Source organism: Cervus canadensis, chromosome 22, assembly GCF_019320065.1.
Source record: "Cervus canadensis isolate Bull #8, Minnesota chromosome 22, ASM1932006v1, whole genome shotgun sequence".
Taxonomy (NCBI): Eukaryota; Metazoa; Chordata; class Mammalia; order Artiodactyla; family Cervidae; genus Cervus; species Cervus canadensis.
In genome coordinates, this window is record NC_057407.1 from 10,331,317 (window position 1) to 10,357,496 (window position 26,180).

General features: G+C 43.8%; 1 protein-coding gene across 2 annotated transcripts; it reads left to right on the forward strand.

Moving 5' to 3' along the window:
* The first annotated feature begins 377 nt into the window (after nucleotides 1–377).
* On the forward strand, nucleotides 378–24,641 carry RBM5 (RNA binding motif protein 5). 2 transcript variants are annotated; one of them, XM_043442200.1, is made up of 25 exons: nucleotides 378–519; nucleotides 1,857–1,926; nucleotides 3,989–4,154; nucleotides 4,883–5,038; nucleotides 8,876–8,945; nucleotides 9,436–9,509; nucleotides 11,999–12,082; nucleotides 12,927–12,987; nucleotides 13,490–13,555; nucleotides 14,273–14,433; nucleotides 14,879–14,976; nucleotides 15,579–15,666; nucleotides 15,835–15,912; nucleotides 15,996–16,068; nucleotides 16,943–17,028; nucleotides 17,415–17,499; nucleotides 17,705–17,796; nucleotides 19,429–19,590; nucleotides 20,185–20,334; nucleotides 20,417–20,488; nucleotides 21,266–21,445; nucleotides 21,757–21,831; nucleotides 22,833–22,930; nucleotides 23,009–23,138; nucleotides 23,994–24,641. In XM_043442200.1, the coding sequence occupies exons 2-25, from the start codon at nucleotides 1,910–1,912 to the stop codon at nucleotides 24,117–24,119; spliced, it is 2,448 nt and encodes an 815-aa protein (XP_043298135.1). In that variant the 5' UTR covers nucleotides 378–519; nucleotides 1,857–1,909; the 3' UTR covers nucleotides 24,120–24,641. The 2 variants fall into 2 exon arrangements, with proteins under 2 accessions (XP_043298135.1, XP_043298136.1); XM_043442201.1 differs by having other exon boundaries at nucleotides 438–523.
* The last annotated feature ends 1,539 nt before the right edge of the window (nucleotides 24,642–26,180 follow it).

Here is a 26,180-nt window from a genome sequence, read left to right on the forward strand (position 1 = left end):
GGTTATGAACATGGAAATACATATTTGTGAAGCATGCAGCCCAATAATAAAATCTAGCGTTCCATAATGCAAAAGGTGATCAACCTACTTTCCTTCTACTAAAGTCATATTAAATGTGTTGGTTTACATCACGTCAGTGAAAACAAACTGTACTAAGGCCCATGGAGCAAAGGCAAATAATTACTATGCTTAATAAAGATAAAAGGTCTAATCCGGATCTGGAAAAGGTAGACAAGGCCGAGGTTTTGAAGAAAGGGAAATACGTAGGAAATTGACACAGGCCGTAGTTAAGTGACATACTGCCCTAGCGACCACAGTTCCCAGCAGCCCTCGCGCAGCCAGACACCTTCGCGGATTGGCCTCCTCCTCAGGAAACGTGTGGTGGGGGGAGGGGATAGGCGCGAGGTACTGTGGGTAGGAGACGGCCGTCGGCGGAGGCGCCATTTTGTGAAGCGGCCGTACCCTGTTGGAATTCCTTGGCATAAACTGCTGCTGCTGTTACTTCCGTCCTTCTTGGGGGTAAGTGGGGCGGCCGCCCGTAATGACTGGCGGTTCTTTCTGCTATGGCAGGCCCTGTAGAGCCTCCCTGTCAGCCGCACGCTGCGGCCTTTCAGCCCCAGCGGGATCTCGAAGGGCTACCCGAGGCATTGGAGGGCCGCGCCCCTCCTCTCCACCAGCGCTGTCAGCTTTCAGAGAGCGTTCTCCCGGCCAGCCCGAGGCCCTCTTCTCTTGGAGCTGTGAGTGTGCCCCTCCCGGGACGTGTCTCCAACTCCCAGGCCAAGTTGAGCAAGGAGTCGTTGTCTGTCCCTCAGATACTTCTCAGGGGCGCCCTGACAGTCTCTAGCCGCCATAGCTCCGCAGGTTCGCCTGAATCAACTCTCCGGAAAGCTGTTCGGTGAAGGGTGATCTGGGGCTGGGAACCTCTTGGGGGTCGGGAGGCGCAACTGCAAGCAGGAAGAGAAAGCTGGATGCCTGAGTCGGTCGCGCAGTCCGTGGCGCCGCCATCTCGCCCGCGACTCCCCACGGAGGTGGGTCTGGGCAGTGCCCAGGCGTTGTGAGGGGCTGCAGCAGGGATTCTGTCCAGGGCCTTGTTCCTCCCTGATGGTTCCGTTCCCTGTATTATTTCACATGTTCGTTGAACGGCTGCCTAGAACAGGCGCCAGGGAGAGCTGTAACTAGTTTCTCAGTTACAATGCTTACAATCGCAAGCATTGAGGGCCGTCTAGCTGTGTGATGCTTTACCACCGTCAGTGCGCAGCGGGGCCAGGCTGGCTGCCTCAGGGACCTGTGGTGATTATTGTTACCTTGGAATTAAGTCGTACGGAAGTTTACTCTTGCTAATACAGCTTTGGATCTGCCGTTGCGTTTTAAACGGAGTCTATTTTCAGTTAGCCCAACATCGGCTTTCTGAAAGGTTTTAAATTTTTCATGAGTAACTTTTGAATTTCGTTTAGCTCCTTGTATTAATAAAGACACTTTCGATAATGTTTTAAGGACCAACTACCCCATTGGAGTTGCTTTGATTCAGAACACAGGGAGCTGATTGCAGCTGTGCCCTTTTTGCTTTGTAATCCTACAGTGGGAGCAGGGAAGGAATCTTCTGCTTGCATCCTTTTATGGGTTTGTGTTTGAATATGGAATCTAATATTTTTAACTCTGCTCGCCTTCCTGCTATGCTCATTGTTAGCAAAACCATCGCTTGATTTTAATGTTTACAGTTGGTCCCCACCCCTCAACCTTAGATCATCACTGTTAATGGTTTGAAGAAATTCCAGTCTCAGTGGTGTCCCAGCTATGAAACAGTTGACTTAGGTGATCTCCCAGATTTGCAGCAACGGATCTCTCTTGTCTCCTAGAAAAAAGCACATTTGAACCTTTTGGCGCAGTGTCCTAGATCTTCAGTAGAACAATGGGTTCAGACAAACGGTAAGTTATTACTTTACGTGCCTTTGATCTCAATATTTCAATGGGGACTGAGCTATTTGTTGAAAATTGTTTATCATACTAATATTTGAGTCTGTGTTTTGTGTCATGCATTCTGTGAGCACTTTCATGATACTTGCTTGCACAAGCCCATGGTTTAGTGAGATAATGAAAATACTGTGTGAACTATCCTGTGGTAAAAGAAGTTGAGGGGACTGTTAGAACACTTAGGAACCTGTGTTTTCTTGGAAACAGCCGGGAAAGCTTCCTGGAGAAAGTATTCTCTTAAGGTGAAGCCTGAAGGGTAAGAAAGAAAGAAGCAAAGAAGGGCTCCGTGGAGTAGGAGATCATGAAGGTTCCTGATGTGGATAACAGCCTCTGGCAGAAAGTAGGAAATTTGTCCTGTCACTTTGCATAGTACCTGGCTGTAGAAAGCAGTCAGTGAAGGCCAGTTCTCATTATTATCCCCTCCATGACAAGATGATCCAGATTATAGAGCTGAGAAGCTTTGGACCATGAGTTACATTAAAAAAGAAGAAAGAAAAACTGCTAAAGAATTAACAGAATTAAGATGAGAGCATTTGGCTCCTGTGTCATCTGTGGGGTCTCCCCCTCAAACCATTTGATTTAAACACACAACTTCTGCTTATTCAGCCAGCTGCCTCCTTAATATTGAGTCCAGTCCCAGTGATAGATCAAACTGATGGCCCACTGGGACTCAGGAAATGTTCATATTACATGATGTCATTGTTTGATTCCAAATAAACATTTACTGTTTTAGGGTCTCTCATTCACATACTTTACATTGTGAAATTGCCCTGGACTATTTGTCCTCATTCACTTCTTTTTATTAAATCTATATACTCTAAATGATGCCCTTATAGGACTTCCCTTTATTTTGTCCTTCCACAGTTTTATGAATCTGGTAAACAGTTTATCAAAGAACTGTTTGTAAAGAGACACAGATGTGTAGAACAGTCTGTTGGACTCTGTCGGAGAAGGCGGGGGTGGGATGATTTGAGTGAATAGCACTGAAACACGTATATTATCATATGTGAAATAGATCGCCGGTCCACGAGCACACCCTGAGACGGGGTGCTCAGGGCTGGTGCACTGGGATGACCCTGAGGGAAGGGATGGGGAGGGAGGTGGGGGGGGGTTCAGGATGGGGAGCACATGTGCACCCATGGCTGATTCATGTCAATGTATGGCAAAAACCACTACAATATTGTAAAGTAATTAGACTCCAATTAAAATAAATAAATTAATTTTTTAAAAAAGAACTGTATCTGTGGTCCAGTGGGTTTAAGCCTTTTGTTATTAGATTTTCCTGTAAAGCTCAGTGCTGCCCAGTAATCAAAAATAAATCAGATGTTATAGGAAATAATGTTCTCTGATGATGCTGCTTATTATAACAATTAAACTTGGTTAACTGCCTAACGGGGAAAAAAAGAAAAACTAACTCATCCAGTTCAGTGGTCCGTTTCTCTGTAGTGAGAATACGCTTCAGAGTGGATGAGTCAGGATATGTTCTCCTTTGAAACTGAATAAAATGAGAATACATTTGACCCTTAAACAACACAGATTTGAATTGTGCAGGTCCACTTCCAGGCAGATTTTCTTCAATAAATACAGTACTACATGATCTGTAGCTAACTGAGTCTGTAGGTGCAGAACTGGGTGTACCAGAGGGCTTATTGTGCGACTTGAGCATCCATGGGTTTTGGTATCTGCAGCGGGTCCTAGAAACAGTCCCTGGCAGGAACAGCTGTAATTGCAGTCTTCCTGTTTAAATTGATCACTGAGATCTGAAATCAGGGAAGAAAGGAGTGATGTGTAGATCACAGACTTGGGGAAATGCAGGATAAACATGGACAGACAACCTATCTGAATTGTAATTGTCTCAATTATAAGTTGTTATTTGATGATAAATTTTAAGGGATGCATTGAACTATTTGGATACCTTATAAACCAAAATGCGGATTGAAATTTTTTCCAACCATGCTTTCTAAAGGGACAAAATGTGATATACTTAAGAATAAAGGAAAATTTTCTTCCCTGGCAGAGTGAGTAGAACGGAGCGCAGTGGAAGATACGGTTCCATCATAGACAGGGATGACCGTGATGAGCGTGAATCCAGAAGCAGGCGGAGGGACTCAGATTACAAAAGATCTAGTGATGATCGGAGGGGTGATAGATATGACGACTACCGAGACTATGACAGTCCAGAGGTGAGTGACCAGCAACTATTGATGGAGTTGTTAGAACTATGAAATAAATATACCAAGTGTGGGAATCTCTCAGGTGGAGTGTTCTAGTCACACACTTTAGTATTCTGAAGTCTGTTTAGTCAGCTATAACTCTCAAAGACAGACTGAGCCTTGTAGTCAGAATTATTGGCCAGGGTTTACCTAGGGCTCACCAGGTACTCTTCTGAGCACATGACTTAGATGAACTCATTCAAATCTCACTACGACCACATAATGTAGTTATTGTACCCATTTTAAAGATGAGGCAGTTGGGGCATAATTATGTACCATCCCTTGGCCTCAGATAGTTTCTGAAAGTTGTAGTTTAATATTATAGCATAGCTTTTTTTCACATTTCTTTCCATATGCATCAACTTTGTTTAGAAGTAATATTGTGCTGCCCATATAATTTAGCACTTTTTTTTCTTTTTTTATGCATATAATCATCTTATTTTAACTAGTAATACTGTTTATGTGTTGATATACTATTCGGTGAGTTGTTAAACCATTCTTCCTGAAATTAAATGATTGTTGCCAGGTTTGGGGTTTTTGTTTTTTGCTATTTTAAAAGACAGTATGGTGAACTTCATTGTGGAATTATTGTATTATCTCTGTGCCTAAAGATGAATTATTAGGAGTGGAGGGAGTGGATCAAAGAGTATAAAAAGCCCAGTGTGATTTGAATTACAATTTTGTTCATTGTAAATCAGAGAGAACGTGAAAGAAGGAACAGTGACCGATCCGAAGACGGCTACCATTCTGATGGTGACTATGGTGAACATGACTATAGGCATGACATCAGTGACGAGAGGGAGAGCAAGACCATCATGCTTCGCGGCCTTCCCATCACCATCACGGAGAGCGATGTAAGGGGGACCAACTGTTCTATTGAGCTATCAGTAGGCCCAACAGATTCTGAGCTTCTACCATTATTTTCTTTTTTTTTTTTAACCATTATTTTCCTGTGTTCTTTTTAGCTCAAGCTTATATCTAGTGAAGTGCTTTTCTATAATTAGGATGAAGTTCTCTCAACCTAGCTCATAGATAATCTCTGTATTTAGACTTTGAAGCTCAATATACAGTTTTCAGACCTATAGGGAGCAGTTTTTATTCTTTCAGTAATAGCTCTTAGAAGGTAGTCACTACATTTTTGTTGAAATGGTCACTTATTCACTGAGATTATATCCATAAGAACATTTTAATGATCCAGCATCCTTTGATTTGATGGAAATTGTATTCTCCATTTGAAACTTCAGGAAAGCCTTTTGACAAGCCTGGCTTCCCACTTCTCAGACTGGTCAACTATGGCTTTGGTGTACTGGGCACTGCCTGGTTTCCAGTGGTATCTCTGGCCTTCACCCATTCCTTCCAGCCCCATCCACCATTTGGCTTCTGCTGCAGGCAACTTTGGATATGTCCATTGTTCTACCAATATGCCCCCGTGCCACCCCCCCTTTTTTTTTTGCCGTGCTATGTAGGCATTTAGTTCCCCAACTATGCCCCCTGGGTTGGAAGCACAGAGTCTTAACCTGTCTAGTTGTGGACATGGGCTTAGCTGCTTTGCAGCATATGGGATCTTAGTTCCCAGACCAGGGATCGAACCCACATCCCCTGAATTGGAAGGTGGATTCTTAACCACTGGACTACCAGGGGTATCCCCAGGCAGAATTTCTTATGTGTATCCCCAACCCTTGAACTCAGGAGGCTGCTCAGCCAATGTCTGTAAAATGAATGTGATGTTTTGAAGTATATTTAATAAACCATATAAATGCACAGTATTATGCCAGTATCTATTGCCTTGGGGTATTCAAGGTAATAGTCTGACTATGAATTTTAGAGCTGTATTGAGTTCACACGGCCTTGGTCTTCTAAAACACTGGGAGTGACAGAAGGTGAGATGGGATGTTTGAGTTAATAGTGGGTATTTATTTGTGTTCCAAAGCACACTTGCTCCACTGTGTACTGTTACACTGCAGAACCATGGATCCTGCCTCAGAAACGCTTAAGGATGATAGCTAAAGTCAACAGATAATGAAGACAGTGCAGAGTAGAAAGGGATAAGTGTCGGAAGAGGTCTTGTTGAAAGTAGTTCTGTGGGGTAGTAACTCAGGGCTTCTTTAAGGGAGCTGTGTTACTGGTAGAGGGTAAGGAAGAGCTCCAGGGAGCTGTTAGTTGAGCTCATTCTTGAGGGATAGAAAATCTTTTGATCTGGTGAAGAACTGAGGATAAGGTGTGGGCTGGCCCTAACTAGCTTAATTTGACTAAAATCAAAGACGTTTGGCAGGAGAAAAGCGTATTTGGGGGCCATTGCTGGAATCTTTGAAAGCCCAGCTAAGTATAAAAAAAGCTGCTGAAGTTTTCTGCCTGGTAACAAGCTGTGCAGGTTTGAGTGATAGAATCAGGGAGTGGCAGGGGCTGGAAGGAAGGCAGAGCTGAGCTCAGGTAGCAGTAGCTATGGGCATGTAGAGTAGGGGGTAGAAGAAATCCTGCAGGAGTCAGTTGAGGAAAGTTTACTTGTTGATGATGTTGTTCCCTCGAGTCTGTTAAGCCTGTGGCCCTTGAAGTCTGCAGAAGTGGGTGGCAATGGGGAGAGCAATCCCCTAGCTGACCCTGGGGGCCCTACCTTCTGATAATGAAACAAGATTGTAGTGCTTGTTTATTTCAGGCTTCTCAGGGAACTAGAAGTGCTTACCATAAGAAGGCAGGTTTTTCCAAGTAAACTTTCTGAGATTCCCCAAATTTGTGCAATACTTGTGGGAAATTTGCTTATTGGGCTCTTTGGTGTTGGTTTAGTTGCTAAGTTGTGTCTGACTCCTGTGATCCCATGGATTGTAGCCTGCCAGGCTCCTCTGTCCATAGGATTCTCCAGGCGAGAATACTAGAGCAGGTTGCCATTTCTTTCTCCAGAGGATCTTCCCAACCCAGGAATCAAACCAGGGTCTCCTGCATTGCAGGCAGATTCTTTACCAACTGAGCTATGAGGGAAGCCTCCTCGTATTGGGATCCTTAAAAGCATTTTAAAATTATAGCATTCTCTTGAACTTCAGTTTATCACTTTCATCATTTTTTTTAATCCCCTCACTGACATGTGAACTCCTAGAGTAACTACGTTTAGTTAATTATGTTACTATGTGTGTTACTGTATCACTGTATTCATAGAGTTTGTCTTTGGTTGCTCTGGTAACTAAGTTTTCAGTAACTATGTTACCAAGCATGAAGTTGAGTCAGGTGATTGGGTCTGGCTCGATGTAACGTTTCTACCTACTCTCTATTTGTGGTAGTCTCCAAAGCCACTAGGAGTATTGACTTATGCTCTTAGGGGAAATACAAACTTAGATTCCTGTAAGCCCCTGGTCACAACATTTTCATTAACAGATCAATATATAGCCTTATTTTGTGTATATTTCTGTTTAAAGGTGCCTTATTTAATATATGCTTTGATTCATTAGCGTTGAACTCACAGCCAACAGCACTGTAACTCAGGTCTGAAGGAAGCTTTTCTAACATATCTTCTCTGTGAAGTACATCACAGCCTTCCTTCTTGCATTAGAAACACTAGATGGCACTTCAGCACTACACCTGGAGAGCCATTTTATTTATTTTTTTTATTTTTACTTTATTTTTTTTTTTGGAGAGCCATTTTAAACAGTGAAATCGCCAACAAAAAGTACAAAAATGTGAAATACCTGCCACTAAATAAACTAGTAGAAGGACATCTGTTTACAATATGAAAGCTGAAACAAAACATAGTGTAACCTCTGCGAGGAACATGTACGTCAGGCACCTCAGATTTTTTACTACTCTCCTCATGTCTGCAAATGACCTTGAAAGCGCTAGTAGTATTCATTTGGAGTATAATGAATTTTAATTAGTAGGCACATCCACCCCAAATAATATAATCCTGCAACCTTTACACGTAATAATGAAATGGGGAAGCCACTAAGAGTCTCTCACAAATTTGTCCCTGGTGTTTTTCCTGAGAGTATTGCTGCCTGGTTTGATTGCTGAAGAGACTGATGTCTTTTTTAATGTATTTTGCCTTTTGCAGTGAAGGTTTGCTCTGAAATCAGTAATAAGCTTAGCAGCCAAAAGTCTTTCTTCAGGCCCAATTCATGTTCACTTTGATTTACTAGGAGCCTAAGAATATTACAAGTTTTTTTTTTTTCTAATGTAAATGTAAGGAAACTTATTTCTTTAAGACATTGTGCAAAAAATGTTTATCTTAAGGGAGTTCCTTGTTTTGGGGCTATTGATTTCTTAGTCTCCTTCAGAGACTCTACTTACTCTACTTCAGAGCATGATGACATATCATCTGCCTCTTTTAAATCTTTTTCTTTTCTCTCTGGTCCTTTGGAACAAAGGACAAGATTAGCCTGGGGGGCGGGTGGAAGCTTGAGGGTCAGCACACCACAAGCAAGGCTGTGTCTCACAACATCAGGTAGCTGTACTTGAGGAAATCCCCCATCAGCAGGTAAAGAAGGCTTCCAGAGCTATTACAGTACATCAGTTTCTATGAGAAGCATCCCTTCTTTTATTCTATTTTTAGACTAATTGCATTTTGATGATAGAAATTTAAAAGCTTGGCCAATTAAGCTTAAGTAACATAAGCTTAAGTTGAGGTAATCCCTAGTCTTTGAACTCTCTTTAGTGTGGAATGGTTTGTGGCTAAAGCTTTAACAGTAAATGTGTAAAACCCTGTGCAGATTCGAGAAATGATGGAATCCTTTGAAGGCCCTCAGCCTGCGGACGTGAGGCTGATGAAAAGGAAAACAGGTGAGAGCTTGCTTAGTTCCTGCTGTTCTGGTTCTCTTCCCCATTCGCACCTCAGTCCCTAAAGAACATCCTGATATTCCCCAGTCTTCAAGCACATGAATTCAGAATGAAAGGTTTGCCATGGCTAAGGAATGTGACTCTTTGAAAACGATGTTAGAAAGCATCTGAGGACCTTTTTAAAAACTTTGTTTTTAGGGGCTTTTTTTTCCCTTCGGTAAGTAGTGATGTATAAACTCCTTGTTTGACTGTTTGTAATCGGTTGCATGGTTACTTTTTAAGCGTGGAATCAAATCGAGTGGCATTTAGTTCAGGCGGCTTGGTTCCTTGCCATGGCAAAGTATCAAGAAGATCCCCAAGTCAAGTCACATTTGTAAAGCTGCTTCCCAATTGGCTTTGTCACGCAGTGTTGAAGCAGTGGGAGAGAGATTCACCTGTTATAAAGGAACTGACTAACACGAGTATCCCGTCTATATCTGAATGCTGTCTCTAGGTGTAAGCCGTGGTTTCGCCTTCGTGGAGTTTTATCACTTGCAAGATGCTACCAGCTGGATGGAAGCCAATCAGGTTGCTTCACTCACCAAGTCTAGATATTCATGAAAATGGAACAAGTCTGTACAATTTAAAAAAAAAAAAGGTTGAAGGAGTGGTTTGTTCCAAAGGAGTGACTTTAAAAAAAAAAAAAAAAAAAGGCTTTGTATATATTAAAATTGATGTTACTGGAGTAAATATAGTACCACACTAAATTACACTGCAGAATTTGCTCTGCCTTAAAACATGGCTGCCTGACATGACCTTGTTAACCACTGAATATTTGTCTGGTAGTTATCAGAACATCTTGAATGTTCCCCCTTTCCTCCCCTGATTATATTCCTGTTTATTATGTCCTTTGAGAGTCATCTTAGATTATCCAGCTCTCAATTTGACAATTAATAGAATATAATTGAAGTCTGCTGTAGGAATTTTGTAAGTAATTATTTCAACTTGGAGACCTCAAGCCTCCTAGAGGCATAACTGCTCATATGGGTCTTCAAGAACTATTTAAGGATCTAGTAGAATTTATGAACAGTAAGTCTGATGAGATTAGCCTAAGATCTGGTGTCCTGCTGCTGTCTAATCTAGTTAGAGTGGCATTAACATCCTAATCTCCCTGAGAATGCCTCTTACAGTCTGTTCAAAGCAAATCTTTGATGATTTCTTTGATGTGGCATTAACTGAAGCGTTCTACAGTTTGTCAAGATAATGTTTAGTGCTTGGCACATAAATAACATTTTTTGCCAGAACTCCAAAGCACAGTATTGAATGCCTTAACCAGGTGCATTCTGGGAAGTTTGCTTAACTCATTATGTTGCTTCTCTGCAGCATTTTATGATTTGTCACTCATAAATAAGAGTTATATTCTTTGGAAACTTAATATCATTAATAATGAAACTCACTAATGAGGATATCATTTTGATTGACTTGTTAGGTTTTTAAGCCTCTCACATCCTTAACCCAGAGGTGACAACCTGATCTTACAATGGTAGATCTTAATTCATTTCATACCATGGACACCATCCCAGTAAAATTCAGGACATACACAAGCTTCAGGTGAACCTGCTTTCTTTACGCAACAGCATCTTTTTAAAGCATCATATTAATATGGTGGATGTATCAGAATGACTTGGGAGTTTAAAAAACTCCTGGGAAATTAAAACCTGAAAGACACTTAAAAGCGGCACAATTTTAATGTATACAAAGCTGTGTTAATGTGTAACTATTTCATTACAGTTCAAATTCACTCCAGAAATGAAAGGCCAGTAGGATTAGGGACTCAGTGATAGTTTGGAGTCTCCCCAAACCAGCACATCCCTCCTAGTGGGATGATCTGTTGACTTATCTCCCAGCTTCTTTATTTTTGCTTCTATACAACACAGTGAGTGGATGACCTTCAGCTCTTTCCCTCTTGGCCAGACATGCAGTCTTGCCTTTAGATATTGCAGAGACAACATTCACAGCATGTCTTAACTCTTCCAGGATTTGCAAGAACCAAATTACTCAACAGTATGTATGTTTGGAGGGGTTAGACTCCTTTAAAAAGTTTGGATATCTAACCTCCTACTTAAATCCCTTCTGACGGTGTCAGAACACCCCGCTCCCTTTCCCTCCCCCCAGAAAAAAAACAGAAAAGGTGTTCCTGTTAAATGAAGGCTCTTTGGGGGCAGATGCTGGGTGTGCTCTTGGTAAACTGATTCAGCTCGGAATTTTCACCTTTGAAAATAAAATCCCTTGTAGTCAAACAGTTGACTAGAAGGATGAGGTGGTATATAAACACTTACACACTTTTCCTAACCCCCTGAAGAAACTTCATTGGCCTCCTGGTTACTCATCTTGAAGAGAGTACCATCTTATTTCAGTGAAAAACACATCTGTCACTCAGGACATCACGTGGTTGCACTTGGCAGGAAGAAACCTCATTTAGCTGTTTTTAGAATCGATGGCATTCAGACTAGTGTCTCCTGAGAAAATTGTCACCAGCTTCCCTTTAAAAATGGGTTTCCCTCTCATTGTCCCCAAAGGACACATCCTGAAGCAGGAATTTGGGTGAAGGGGAAATGTAAAGGCTTTCACTTTGCATAAGGATGTGGGACTGGGGGAAAAGTGAAGCGAAGCCCGAGGACACCACGCTAAGGGCTAAAGTAGGAGACAACCTCAGAACTGGGAGAGTTGTGTCTTCTGCTCTTTGAACTAGACTGTCACCTCTCAGGCAGCCTGTCAATGCTGAATGTTAGGACTTCTGTCTCTGCTGGAGACACGGCCTGGTGCATGTCAGCGTTTATAGCGTGTGTCAGCTTTCTCAGCACTCCCTGACTCCGTTTACCTTTACTCCGCATCCCATTCTCTTACTGCCTATCTGAAGGATTGGATGGGCAGAGTATAGGTGGCGGTGGTTGGTCCTCCCCGTATGTTGTCCATTTAATTCCAGAGCACTGATTTTTCCGAAGTGTGCTCTGCCCTGGGAAAATGGACACATGTTCCTCACAATGGGAATAACTAATTACTTCTTTTTTTTACAGAAAAAGCTGGTGATTCAAGGAAAGCATATTGCAATGCATTATAGCAATCCCAGGCCTAAGTTTGAAGATTGGCTTTGTAACAAGGTAAGCACGTGTTCTTCCCAGACAAACCAAACTCTTGGGGTTTTTTGTTTTCTATTTGTTTGACTATCCAAACAAGAAAATGGGTAAAATACATGATCACCAGCTTTTATCATGAGGTGATTTTCATACTTGTGACTTTCTTGGGTCCTCCTGAGTAGGTATTAGAGGACAGACTTCCTCAAACATGAGAGATTTTAAGAACCAGATTCTAAGCCCAGTGTTTCAATTAAGATTTTAAGTTTGTTTTACTTTACTGTTTCTTCCATTTTAGTGCTGTCATCTTTTGGCAATCTCTTTGTTAACAAAACCCTTTGTGGCCCTGCCTGAGTTATATAAGGGAGTTATATAAGGTCTATTATGAGTGAGGAAGGATGTATCCATGGGCAAAACCCTAAGTGGGCAAAATGTCACCAAAGTCACAAAGTAGGTGTTGCTATTGACATTTTGAGAGTACTTGGTGTCACATGTCCAGCAGGACTCTAGACAGTATTTCATTCACATTGTATTTGTGTATATAGAGTGGTCTATAGAGTGCTTTTCTGACATAAGGGAGAACTTTGCCAGTGGCTTGCTGCAGGGTTTTGGGATGAACTGAAACTTTTCCCCAACTTGAGAAAAATGGAATTCTACTTCAAAATATGTCAGAATGTATTTTTCTAGGGGTCATTCACATAGTGAAATTTTTAGGTTAATGCTCCTTTGTCTTCAATGCGTGGGATCACCTTCTGCTTTTATTGCTCCTCACTGGGACTTGCCCGTGACCCTCTTGTTCTAACCCACTTTGTTACTAGTAAACCTGGCCTACCATGAGATAGAATTACAGATAAAACTTTTTTTTTTCCAGTGCTGCCTTAACAATTTCAGGAAAAGACTAAAATGCTTCCGATGTGGAGCAGACAAGTTTGGTAAGCCCAGATTTGGCTGTTTGGGAATATGTATTGAAACTTGACTAATTGGGTTGTCTGTGAACCTAAGGAAAAGTACAGACTGTGGGGCATTTAAGCAATAACGTATATATTTTCCTTAAACCTTCTACCTTAGTTTAGGTAGTTATTTTCTTTAAACATCCTGCCTTAGATTTAGTAGATCCTGCTGTTGAGTGCAAGAATACAAAGAGTTCTTTTATTTTTCAAAATTAAGTCAGCTTTCCTGCTTTGCATTCTGTATCTGCTTTTCTTTAATACAGAGGTGAAGTCCTCTGAAGTCCTACAGTGGCCTAGTTTTTGCATTCCACATTTAAAATTAATGTCAAAATTAATGAGGTTTTACTGTAGCCACAAATGGTTAAAAAAGAAAAAATAACAGCTACGTTTACTTAAAACTTTGGTATTTGAATGTATTTCTTATGTTGGTTTGTTGTTTTGTCTTCAATTACTGATTCTTCCTCTTTTCTTTCCTTTCTTGTAGACTCTGAACAGGAAGTGCCCCCTGGAACCACAGAATCAGTTCAGTCTGTTGATTACTATTGTGATAGTAAGTGCAAATGTAATCTTTTGACTGTTATGTTGGAAACTGACCTCTGTTGGATGTTTTAGTTCTCCTGCTTTTTTTTAATGAGGAGCAGTCAGTGGCTTCAGATTGTCTCATTAAAGACTGATTTTTGGATTTCTTTTCAACGTCAAAGTGAAAGATATATGCAGTTGACACTTAAACAACATGGGTTTGAACCATGTGCATTTACGCTGATTTTCTTCCCTTTTTTTTTTTTTTTTTTTAAATGAATGCTACAATACTCACTGGGCTTCTCTGGTGGCTCAGACAGTAAAGAATCCACCTGCAGTGTGGGAGTCCTGGGTTCAGTCCTTGGGTTGGGAAGATTCCCTGGAAGAGGGCATGGCAACCCACTCCAGTATTCTTGCCTGGAGAATCCCCATGGACTGAGGAGCCTGGTGGGCTACAGTCCATGGGGTCACAGAGAGTTAGATCTGACTGAAGCAGCCAAGCACACACAGTACTACACTATTTACTGGCTGAATCTGGGGATGTGGAACTACCAGTACAGAGGGCTGGCTGTAAAGTTATACACAGATGTTCTGTTGCGTGGTGGGAGTGGGGTCAGCACCCCCTCATCCCCCTGCATTCAAAGGTCAGATATACGGGAAACCTCCCAAAATGGATTTGTTTGTACTTGAATCTGCTTTGAAAGGCATTGGTGGTAGAAATGCATGTCTCTGTCTTGTTCACCTGCAGCAATCATACTTCGAAACATCGCTCCACACACTGTGGTAGATTCCATCATGACAGCACTGTCTCCCTATGCGTCCTTAGCTGTCAATAACATCCGCCTCATAAAAGACAAACAGACCCAGCAGAACAGAGGCTTCGCGTTTGTGCAGCTGTCTTCTGCAATGGTGAGATGTTAATTGGATCTTTCCTTTTTAAAGAAACTGAAATAAGAGGCAAATGTGGTTCATCCAGTTGTGATACTACGTCTAATGCTGTTGGAGTCCAAAGTTCAAGACTTAAGTAATGACAGTTATTGCAGTGCTAAATTATAGGCTGATGGCTTTAGTAAGTGGTAAAAATACCATTGGTATACCTGTAGATAACTGGCTGAACTGAAGTCTGAGCCACAGTTTAGTCTTTTTTCATGCTTTTAGATTGACCTAAGCACTGACTCCTTTAAAAACTTGATACCTTGAAAGAGGTATTATTTCTCATGATTTCATATCCACAGATAATAATGAATTGCTATTCTCTTTTTTTTTTAATATTTCTTTGACTAGGATAGGTGGTAGAGATTTTCAGTTACGTGACAAAAATGACAAAATTGTTTTTCTTCACATTCTCCTGTAGGATGCTTCTCAGCTGCTACAGATACTACAGAGTCTCCATCCTCCTTTGAAAATTGATGGCAAAACTATTGGGGTTGATTTTGCAAAAAGTGCCAGAAAGTGAGTTGCTTCATTGCCCTTACTTCAGACTGCTGCATCTGCATGCTTGTCCAAGAATGCGCTGCTAACTGCATGTTCTCTGCACTGAGGTGCTATCCTTCCTGATTGGCTGGGAAGGATACACTTGTCTTCTTAGCACTTATTCCCTCCTATCCTCAATAACCAGTTGCCAGAAGGCTTGAGAGCAGGACAAGACAGACTTAGTAGATGGGTTGAGAATATGTGCTATGCAGACTGCTTCAGAATGGTACAACCCATCTGGAAATAATTCTTTCCTTCCACAACAGCATGCTAATATAAAGCTTCAGGTATGTAGAGCTTCATTCTAGTGATGTAAATTTCCCATTTCTAGTATCATTACTCATCAAGTAGACACCTTATTAAATAGAAGAGTACAAAAGAGAGCAGCGATACTGCAGGGATACATGCCCACTTAGGGCTTTGCCCGTGGAAACACTTCCTCACTCTGAAATGTGGTGTTGCTGGCATTGGAGACCTTCCAGTAAAGTCTGGAGTGAATTACTGTTTTCTGGGTAGCGTGGGGTTAAGTGATGGGAAGCATACTGATATAAAATCACATGGTTGGATTTTTGTGGTTTCAGAGACTTGGTCCTCCCAGATGGTAACAGGGTCAGCGCCTTCTCCGTGGCTAGTACAGCCATTGCTGCTGCTCAGTGGTCATCCACCCAGGTAAAGGGGAGGATCTTTTTGTTCCAAGTAGTGTGGTGGTGGTGGAGGTACCCAGATTCACAGAAGTCAGCTCTGTGATTGTGCTTGCCTTAGAAGCTCTCCAAGGACATTTGAAGACCTCAGTGTCCACTAAGTTTGTCTGTGTTTCCTCTTCTTTTGACATTGTAGTCTCAGAGTGGCGAAGGAGGCAGTGTGGACTACAGTTACCTGCAGCCAGGCCAAGATGGCTATGCCCAGTATGCTCAGGTGGGTAGATTGGACCATTATCTGACTTCTGGTCTCCAGAGTATGTCCAAGAATGGCAGCTTTAACGGTGGACTCTTCTTCAGTACTCACAGGATTACCAACAGTTTTATCAGCAACAAGCTGGAGGATTAGAATCTGAAGCATCATCTGCATCAGGTAATAGACTTCATATTCTTTTATCTCCTGTTTAAGCAAATACAGTTAAGGACATACAGCTAGATGTTCTCATTAAATCCAAATCAATCTAGGAGAGCCATTTCCCTGTAAGACTGGGTGGATTGGGCACATTCAGGGTTATCACCATGGGCCTAGGCTTCTGGGGGGATATTGGGATTGCTTGTGCAATGGGCTTCCCTGGTGGCTCAGATGGTAAGAATCCACCTACAATGCAGAAGACACGGGTTTGATCCCTGTGTCCAGAAGATTCCCTGGAGAAGGGAATGGCTTCTCAACTCCAGTGTTCTTGCCTGGAGAATTCCACAGACAGAGGAGCCTGGTGGTCTCGAGTCCATGCGGTCACAAAATTCAGACAGGACTGAGCAACTAACACTTGTGCACATCAGGAGCTGATACAAAGCTCCTAGAGACTATGCCATAATGAGCATTCATTCTTGGAATTGAATTCAGTATTTTTTCCCTCTCTGCTGTTTGGAATTGTGGGTGCCCATGTAAGTTCAGGTGAGCAGTCTTGGGTCCAGACCTCAATCAGAAGGGTCACTCTTAAAAGCTATTCCTCTAGTTTTTGTTCCAGAATTACAAAGGTGTGGCAGTTAAAATTTATTTTCAACCCCAGAGCAGATGTGGAAACTTTCTGCCCCTTCTTAGCCATCATAGAATATCTGACTTTGTGTATCACATTCTAGTAGGATTATAAAAATGACAATATCATCGGTTAAAGAGTACTTACTGGGAATTAGGTGGTTAAAAACTGACATATACAAAGACAGACTCTAGATTGGGCATTCCAGGTAAGGACATTTGGTTTAGAGTTCAGTGCCTTGGCTCTTGTAACTCCAGTGTTTATCATCAGGCACAGCGGTGACCACCACCTCAGCGGCTGTCGTATCCCAGAGTCCCCAGCTGTATAATCAGACCTCCAACCCCCCCGGCTCTCCGGTAATCCTGTCATCTTAGATACAGAACTGGTGATTTTTGGGGAAACGGTTGCTGTACAAGTGCTATCTTTTCTCACTGTGTAAGCCAGGATTGAGTAATGCACACACATTCCAACCTTGCTTCTTTCTGTCTAATAGTATTATGTACTGAAATAATTTTGTCTGTATTTTAAATGCAAGATTCCACGCAGGGTCTATTTATACTATGCATGCTTCGACTTGACATTTAGGAAGACAGTTGTCAGCATGTGTTTTGCTGAAGGATTGCCCTAGATCATTGCTACAGTGGGTCTGTCAGGGGGCCCTTCCTGCTGGATGATTGCAGTGATTTAGTTCTCTTGAGAGGCTTTACAGTTGAAACTATATTGAAGCTGCTGTTCTTTCCAGACTGAGGAAGCACAGCCTAGCACTAGCACAAGTACACAGGCCCCAGCCGCTTCCCCTACTGGTGTAGTTCCTGGTACCAAATATGGTAAGCCAAACTTCATGGGGCTGTTGACAGTTGGAAGGTCCTAGTTGTTGATTTTGTTTAATAAGCGCTCCTCTCCCTTTGTGGGTGTCAGCGGGACACGTGGGGATATGAGAGAAGACGACCTGCTGCATCTCAGTGGCTTAGAATTGGAAGTAAAGCCAGTCTCTACCCTGGAATGATTGTGTGCTGGGTTTTGTTTTTGCAGCAGTGCCTGACACATCCACGTATCAGTATGATGAATCTTCAGGATATTACTATGATCCGACAACAGGGCTGTACTATGACCCCAACTCGCAGGTAATTTAAGGGGTAAAACAGACGTTTTGAGGTGTAATGTACTTACTGAAAAATTCATGAAACTGACACTTGGAGTTCTTGCAGTTCTTTGAATGTTTATTTACATGTATATACATTTGTTCATTTACCAGCACCACGATAAGAGCAAGAACATTCCTAGCATGCTAAACATTCTCTGGTGCCTCTTGTTGTTCGGTACCACCTCCCCTGCCCCAAGCACTGTTCTTTCTCCTATTACCATGGATTATTTTGTCATGTTAAAATTTTCAGGTGACTGTTAATCTTCATGTAGACACCTATATACAAATTTTAAATTGTGATTTTTTTTTTTTTCAACTGAGAGAAAGTTCACATATCAGCCATTTAGAGTGTTCAGTTCAGTAGATGTTTAGTGTAGTCACAGTGTTGAGCACCTATCGTCTAATGTTGATGAACGTTTTCATCAATCTAAAAAGAAACCCTGTAGCCTATATATTAAGCAGTTACTTCCTAATTCCTTCCCACCCCAGCAGCTACTGCTTTCTGTCTCTCTGGGTTTGCCTGTTCTAGACATTTTGTATAAATGGAATCAAACAATATGTGACCTTTTGTGTACGGCTCTTTTTTTACTTAGTATTTTTGAGAGTAAAAATTAGCAGATCTGTGGAGTGGATATTTTATTTTTGGCAGTGTATAGAACTTTTTAAAGAGGAAAGGCAACATTAACACTCCATAAATAAGCAACAGTTTATGACCAGAAGCTGTGTGTATATATAGAATAGTAAAAATAAGTGCTTTTAACAGGAACTTGGCATTGAGAGCTTGTGGTTTCTGAGAGTCAGGTGAGAAGCTGTGTGGGACCTGCCAAGCGGGCTGGGCCTGTACATGTTTCTTCCACTGCTCTTGTGGAGTCTGGCCATTTCCCAGGCCATTCTTCTTGGTGGCCATAAAAGTTGTGGCTCCTGTATCTGACATGCACCGCCTCCCCTGGAAGAGATGCAAAAGGCAGTCTCTCCTGAGCCCTTGTTGAGCAGGTAGAGTAAGCGATTGGAGAACAGAGAAGAGGAGAGATAGCTGCTACCCATTCTCTGTTGTCGTTCTCGCCACACACTTCAGATCAGGTTCCTTCACCTGTCACCTCCTTCTAGGTTCCCATGCTGGTGTTTTACAACCCTGTTTGGTTGCCCAGGCATCCAAACAGAACAGGCAGGGTTCTGTATGGTTGAACCTAACAATGAGATGTTAACTGATTGTCATGGAGGACTTGTGAGAAAAAGCTCCTTCTGAACCACTTGCTCTGGCCACCTGGTTTGTGTAAATGGTCTTTCTGTGGAAAGGAGTCAGACTTATTGCTCTTTGGGTACCCTCCAGGCCCAGGGTTTAATTAATGGAAACTCTAGACTCTCGAAACCACATTCTACTCACCCAAGAAGTTTCACACCTCTTGGACAGCTGGTTCATTACCCTCACCTACACCAAGGTGTATAGCACCTCCTCTCTGCCCAGGAAATATTACTGGTCTGCAACATGCTTTATGTTTTTATGTTTAATTTTTTTGACAAAGTAATGTAGATGTAAAGAAGTAAAAACCCGCCTTTAGGTTAGTGGTTTGACCCAGGAGAAAGTCTGCATTAATTGTGTTTTTTATTCTAGTACTACTACAATTCGTTAACCCAGCAGTACCTATACTGGGATGGAGAGAAGGAGACTTACGTGCTGGCTGCAGAGTCTAATTCCCACCAGCAGACAGGCCTACCTCCTGCAAAAGAGGGAAAGGAAAAGAAGGAGAAACCCAAGAGCAAAACAGCCCAGCAGGTGAGATCATGACCCAACCAGCAGACCCATTTTTCTCTGTTTTTGTTTTTTTTTTTAATCGAAGGGTGGGGTGGGGTAGTGGCATTTAGCTTTATTTGGATTCTTAAAAACTGGGCCATATATCTTATTTACATTAAGCTTATAGTCTAGTTAGTCACTCAGTCATGTCCAACTCTTTTGCAACCGCATGGACCATAGCGTGCCAGGCTTCTCTGTCTGTGGAATTCTCCAGGCAAGAAACTGGAGTGGCTAGTCATTCCCTTCTCCAGGGGATCTTCCCCACCCAGGGATCAAACCTGGATCTCCTGCATTGCAGGCAGATTTCTTTACCATCTGAGCCACCAGGGAAGCCCTAAGTTCCTAGAGCACTGTGCAGTTTTCTAGTGTCATTCTTTGTTATCTGTCAGTTGTCTGAAAGACTCACAGACTTTGGAACAATATTCATTAATGACTTTGGTAGTATGCAGTATCTCATAAAAGATAAGGGCAAAAGAGATTTTGTTACAGTTTGTTACAATAATGGCTTGTTGTCTTGGTATAGACTGTTTGCTAAATTCCTCTACCTAAATCTCTGTGATTGTTGTTTGACTTTAGATCGCCAAAGACATGGAACGCTGGGCTAAGAGTTTAAACAAGCAGAAAGAAAATTTTAAAAACAGCTTTCAACCTGTTAATTCTTTGAGGGAAGAAGAAAGGAGAGAATCTGCTGCCGCAGATGCCGGCTTTGCTCTCTTTGAGAAGAAGGTAACAGTAACAAGGATGGCCTTACTTCCTGAGGGCAGCTTAGGTAAAACTTGAGGCTTATGACTTGTTCTCTGTTTCCCAGGGAGCCTTAGCAGAAAGGCAACAGCTCATCCCCGAATTGGTGCGAAATGGAGATGAGGAGAACCCCCTCAAAGTAAGGAGGCACCGGCTTTAAACCAGTGTTTGAGGGCTGTGTCTGCTTTGTGTCTCAGTCTGATCTGCATCTTGGCTAATGTCAAAGTGTTAATCACTCGGTCATGTCCAACTATTTGTAACCCCATGGTCTGTCCGTGGAATTCTCCAGGCAAGAATACTGGAGTAGATTGCCAGTCCCTTCTCCAGGGGATCTTCTGACCCAGGGATCAAACCTGGGTTTCCTGCATTGCAGGCAGATGCTTTACCATTTGAGCTAAGCATCTGGCTAATCTCATTCCTGCTTAAAACGGATGTGTCCCTGTCAGTGGGTATCTGAAGCAGCTTATGCACACAGAATCTATATTCAGGGCTTTGTGAGAGCAAGTGAGACGGAACAGAGAATAAAGCCCAGATTCCTGAGCTCAGTTAGTTGAGTTTTATTGCATTTGTAAATAGTGAGTTTTAACAGTCTGGAAAGAGAAAATTAAGACCAAAAAAGCGTGTTTTACTTGGTAGATACTTACCTGAGTGGGTCATTACTCTGATCTGTTGTATTTGGGGTTTTCAGACATGGTCAGTAGTTTGAGAAAAGCCATCCAGGAAGTCTTCTTGGTTCCCAAGAGGGTTGTTGGTGGGAGGCTGTCGGGCCCAGCACCGGAAGACCTAGCTGCTCTCCTCACTGATGTGTGACGTATGGGTAATGGGCATTCTCTCACAGCTTGGATTAGGCGTTACTTTAGCCATTGCTGTTTCTTTGTTGTACATTTGCAATGACCCACCTTCCTCTTGTCTCTAGAGGGGGCTGGTTGCTGCTTACAGTGGTGACAGTGACAACGAAGAGGAGCTGGTGGAGAGACTTGAGAGTGAAGAAGAAAAGCTGGCCGACTGGAAGAAGATGGCCTGCCTGCTCTGCCGGCGCCAGTTCCCAAACAAAGACGCCCTGGTCAGGCACCAGCAGCTCTCAGACCTCCACAAGGTGGCCATGCTTCTCTGAGCTGATCTGACTCAGGGAGGGGAGACAATGAGATGCTGTGGGTGCCCTGATGGTAGTGAGGGTTCAGTAAATACCTGCATTAAGTGATTGCCTCTTAGAAGGCTGCCCCTCAGTATAGTCTGTTCCAGATTGTGAGAGGAAAGGAGCGTGGCAGCTCCAGGTACACCCAACTCTGGCCTTCCTGTTGTAATGTACTGAATTGGACTTTGACTAGGAGCACAATAGATACTAATAATGTTTTGACATCTCAAATTAGGAAGATATGAATTATGTTTGTTAAATCTCTCATACAGCAAAACATGGACATCTACCGACGATCCAGACTGAGCGAGCAGGAGCTGGAAGCCTTGGAGCTGAGGGAGAGAGAGGTGAATGGGGGTCAATGTGCCACTCGAGTGTCTTGGGGTAACTGCCCTTGGCTTTTATTTGTAGCACTTGTTCCAGGTCCCAGGGACAGGGTAGGATTTGTCACATATCTGTCACCTGGCCGTCATGGCTCATGTAGACTGGACCCAAGCTGTGTGCACTGTGAGCCCTGCACTGTCCTTTCATGAGGGTGCTCAAGACCACTCACAAGTCCTGAGTGCCAGAGACCCACTGGTGAAGTACACTGGGTTTTAGTAAGGATAGGGTGAGCTTGTTTAGCCAGGGAAGCCTTTGTGGACAGTGAGGGGAGCTTCAGATGAGGCCTAGGGAACAGCAGGACACAGAATGATTGCAGGTGACCTAGAAGGAAGCAGTGGGATCACTAATGAGCAGTCACTTGGTAGTTGATGAAGCAAGTTGAGAGCCAACCACCCAGGGGTTTAAGTACAAATGGAGGCCTATGGGTTAGAGATGAACCTCTGAGCAAGTTACTTGAAGTTGCTCACCCCAAGACAGTTGTGAGGTATCCATAGCTAAAGCTTTTTACCTTCCTGTTTTTTTCCCACTGTTTTATGGTGCCAGCTCCCCAGGGACTGTAGAGCAGGTCTCAGGAAGCCACCTCTTGGCTCTGTCTTCCTGGAGGTGGGCCTGTCCAAATGCTGAGGGAGAACAGCAGCCCTGCCCTCCTCTCCCTCAAGGACCTCCGTGCCCACATCCAGCAGGCTGGTTGAAGAGCTTGACAAGAGGTGACTCGTTAAATAAAACTGGTTGTTGGAAACGTAGTTTTGCCCCAGGTTCCACACACAGATCATCTCTACAGACCTACCGTTTGGGATATGACGAAGTGCAGCCAGGAAGACAGGGCATGTGGTATTTGCAGGCACTCTGAAAGGCCAAGCTCCAGATGAAGGAAGCACCTTAGGTGACAGTCTGAAGTGTGGGTGCTTGAGACTGCTACAGATGGAAATCTGAATATCTCTAACCGGGCTATTCTCCCATGTAGATGAAATACCGGGATCGTGCTGCAGAAAGGCGGGAGAAATATGGCATCCCAGAGCCTCCAGAACCCAAGCGCAAGAAGCAGTTTGATGCTGGCACCGTGTATGTGTTGTGCACATTTTCCGCTTTCTGAGCCGGGGCTCTGGCTGTTTTGAGTAACTGTGTGTTTGCCACTGGCAGGAATTACGAGCAGCCCACCAAAGATGGCATTGACCACAGTAACATTGGCAACAAGATGCTGCAGGCCATGGGTTGGCGGGAAGGCTCAGGTTTGGGGAGAAAGTGTCAAGGCATCACAGCCCCCATTGAGGTAAGCAGTGGGATTGGGCTTCAGCGGCCTTCAGGCTTGTCCCAGGGATGAGATGAGGTGGAAGCACCCAGAGGGCCTGGGCCCCAGTGGGAGTTGTCTTCCCTGTAGCTGTCCCATGTTGCACCCTCTTTTTAAGATGTCAGTTGGGAGGAACAGGTGTGGCACCCATCTTGATTTTTCTGGTTTTTGGGTCTCTTTGGGTAAAGCCTACCTTCTCCTAAGGAACTGTGTCTTTCTGCATCCTTCGATATAAACAAACCTTAATGCTGACTCAGTAGCTTAGATCGGATTTTCAGAAAGATACTGTGCTTTAATTTCTAAGTGATTTTTGCTTATGTATAAAACAAGTTACACTTTAGTAGGACTTTCATCCATGGTAAGAAATCCTTTATTCAGTCAGAGCTCAGGACCAGAGGCCCTTGACCCCTGGCCTTCTAGACAAGAGCACCGCCAGTGATTGCTCCCTCCCTGACCTGGCAGCGTAGCTTAGAACAAACTCTTGCTGTTGATTTGTGCAGGCGAGTTCTGCTGACTTTGAGCTGTCCTGCCATGATCTGTACCTAAAATTACCAGGCCTTCCCTGGGCTTTGGGGCCCTTTAATAGGCACAGTGCTTGCTGAACAGGCATGGAATTGGAGGAGGGTGTGCTTCTGTCTGCCTTTCTCCCTCACCCATTTGGTCCCCTCAGTCCTTAAACCTACTCCAGCTCTCCAAAGTAGAAATCCCTGTCTTTATTTAAAATTTCTGTCTCCTGATGGATGGTCCAGCTCAGTAGGGAGTGGGCTAGATGTGGGGGGGAGGGGGCAGTCCATACCCTACCTGCCAGCTGCTGACTACAATTTTATTACCCCCCAGGCTCAAGTCCGGCTAAAAGGAGCTGGCCTAGGCGCCAAAGGCAGCGCATACGGACTGTCTGGTGCAGATTCCTACAAAGATGCTGTCCGGAAGGCCATGTTTGCCCGGTTCACTGAGATGGAGTGAGACTCTGGGGGATGAGAGAGAGAGATGACGAAGAGCTCCAAAGAGCACAAGGAATGCTCCGTCTCCTGAATTCACTCTGACCACCTTTCTCTTTAAGGGCATGCCCTGTGCTGTTAATGGTTTTCAGGGTGAACCAGTTCATTCTGCAAGGTTCTCCCACTTAAAGGAGTTCCCCTTGTATGGGTTATCTGGTGAATGGCTTGCCTTCCTGCCAGAGGGCCTGTGAGCAGACCAAGGGGACAGTGGGTCTTTTATACTTTGGTGTACATATTGTAATGTAGTGTGTGTTTTACATGTGTAGCCTATGTTGTGGTCCATCAGCCCCTTGCATTCCTAGGGGCTATTGAGATGCCCTAGGGTGGTATGTGACACCAAAGCCGCCTCTGTCATTTGTTGTGCTGTCTTTTCTCGGCAAAAGCCTTATGTATATTTGTATATTACACATTTGTACAGAATTTTGGAAGATTTTCAGTCTAGTTGCCAAATCTGGCTCCTTTACAAAAGAAATACCTTGAAAAATGAGTGTGTGTGTCTCTTTATTCTTGGGTGACCAGGTAAGCAGAACATGTTGGAGCCAGTCGAGCCTGGTGATGAAATAAGTATGTGAAAATTAAATCATAACTGAGTCAGCTTTTTCCCCTTCCTTCTACTCCCTTTAGGCCTAAGTGGAGTGCGAGCACTTGTTCATCTTCACTTTTTGCAGACTTTAAATCCAGACATGGGGGTAGGCATGTTACTGCTCTGTGAGGAACAACCTTCCTGCTTCTGGCCACAATACAGGAGCCCTCTGCTGAGGTGGAGGAGCTGAGAGGCCCTCTCTCCTGAAGCACTCCACTCCTCCAAGTCATCTTAGCTGCCCAGGAGGTGGTAAGGGACATTGCAAGGTTTTCCATTCTCAGCGGTGTCGTCCCGTCCTTGTCATCACTTTGGCCAGCAAGATCGTGCTTGACAAGGGCAGGAAGTGTGCCTGAGTCTGAGGCTGTTCCCACGACCAGCTATGATGGGGTACCCATGCTGCCCATCTGGCTGAACTGAGTGATTGGGCTTCATGTTTGGCATTTAGTCAGGGATGGGGGGGACCTTGTTCTTAAAGCTTGTACTCCATGGCTTTTATGGATGGTCATACTTTTCTATTTTCAGGCAGGCCTGGCCAGTATAAAATCAAGATGAAGAGTTATGCAGGAGGAGCTTTAAGGGCAGGGGCCCTCACCCCAGTTTCCTTGGGGGTACCTTGGAGAAGTTGAGCCTAGCTTTGCTAGGGAGATGTGGAGGCAAATGCGGAAAGCTCAAGCTTGGGCTTTTGTGGGCTAGGGCTTAGGAACCTCACAGATGAGGGCCCAACTGTCATCCCCATCCAGGGTCAGCCAGGGGCAGGGGCGGGGAAACCAGCCCCACCTCCAGAGCCCTCTCAGAAGCTGGTGCTCTTAGCATCAGAGCAGTAGTCACAAGCAGCTTAATTAGACACCTCTGACAGCCAGCTTGGACAGCTCTTGGAAGTGAGGACACACATCAGGAAATCTGGGAAGCAGGTCACCAAAGCCCGAGCCAGTGTAAGCTGGTCCCTGGGGAAGCCACAGCCGAGCCCTGGCAGGAGCATCAGGCCTTCATCAGCCATCTTGAGCCTCAAACTGTCTGCCCACATCAGGAAGGACGCTTGATCCCAACCTACTTGATGCTTTCTCAGCTGTTTAAGACTCACATGAAGACAGCTCTGGACCACTGCATCTGCTGTCTGCACTGCCATGGGCTTTCCTATAAATGTGAATTTAACGTCCATCCTCAGATCAGCCCCTCAGAGAAGCTGGCGGCCCCCTTTCCCACTTTCAGTCTGTTCCACAGCTATACCTGTCACCAGCATAACTTAGCCAGGTGACTGCTGCCCTCATCCTGTATCTGAACCCATGGCCCAGTTTCTTCCAGTTTGATAGGCTGTACGCTTGCCTTGGATCTCATGTAAGAACCATATTTGGGAGATCCTGCTAGTGATAAGTGACTCTCACCCCCTGAGAACCTGAGGCTGAAGCCCAAGGAACCAGGCATTCCCCACTGCCCATCATGGGC

What these genes read in the sequence shown, in the direction of transcription:
- RBM5 (XM_043442200.1), top strand. An exon ending in AGAGCAAAACAGCCCAGCAG is followed by an intron (nt 19,591 to 20,184) that starts GTGAGATCATGA and finishes GTTTGACTTTAG; the next exon opens with ATCGCCAAAGACATGGAACG. An exon ending in TTGCTCTCTTTGAGAAGAAG is followed by an intron (nt 20,335 to 20,416) that starts GTAACAGTAACA and finishes TCTGTTTCCCAG; the next exon opens with GGAGCCTTAGCAGAAAGGCA.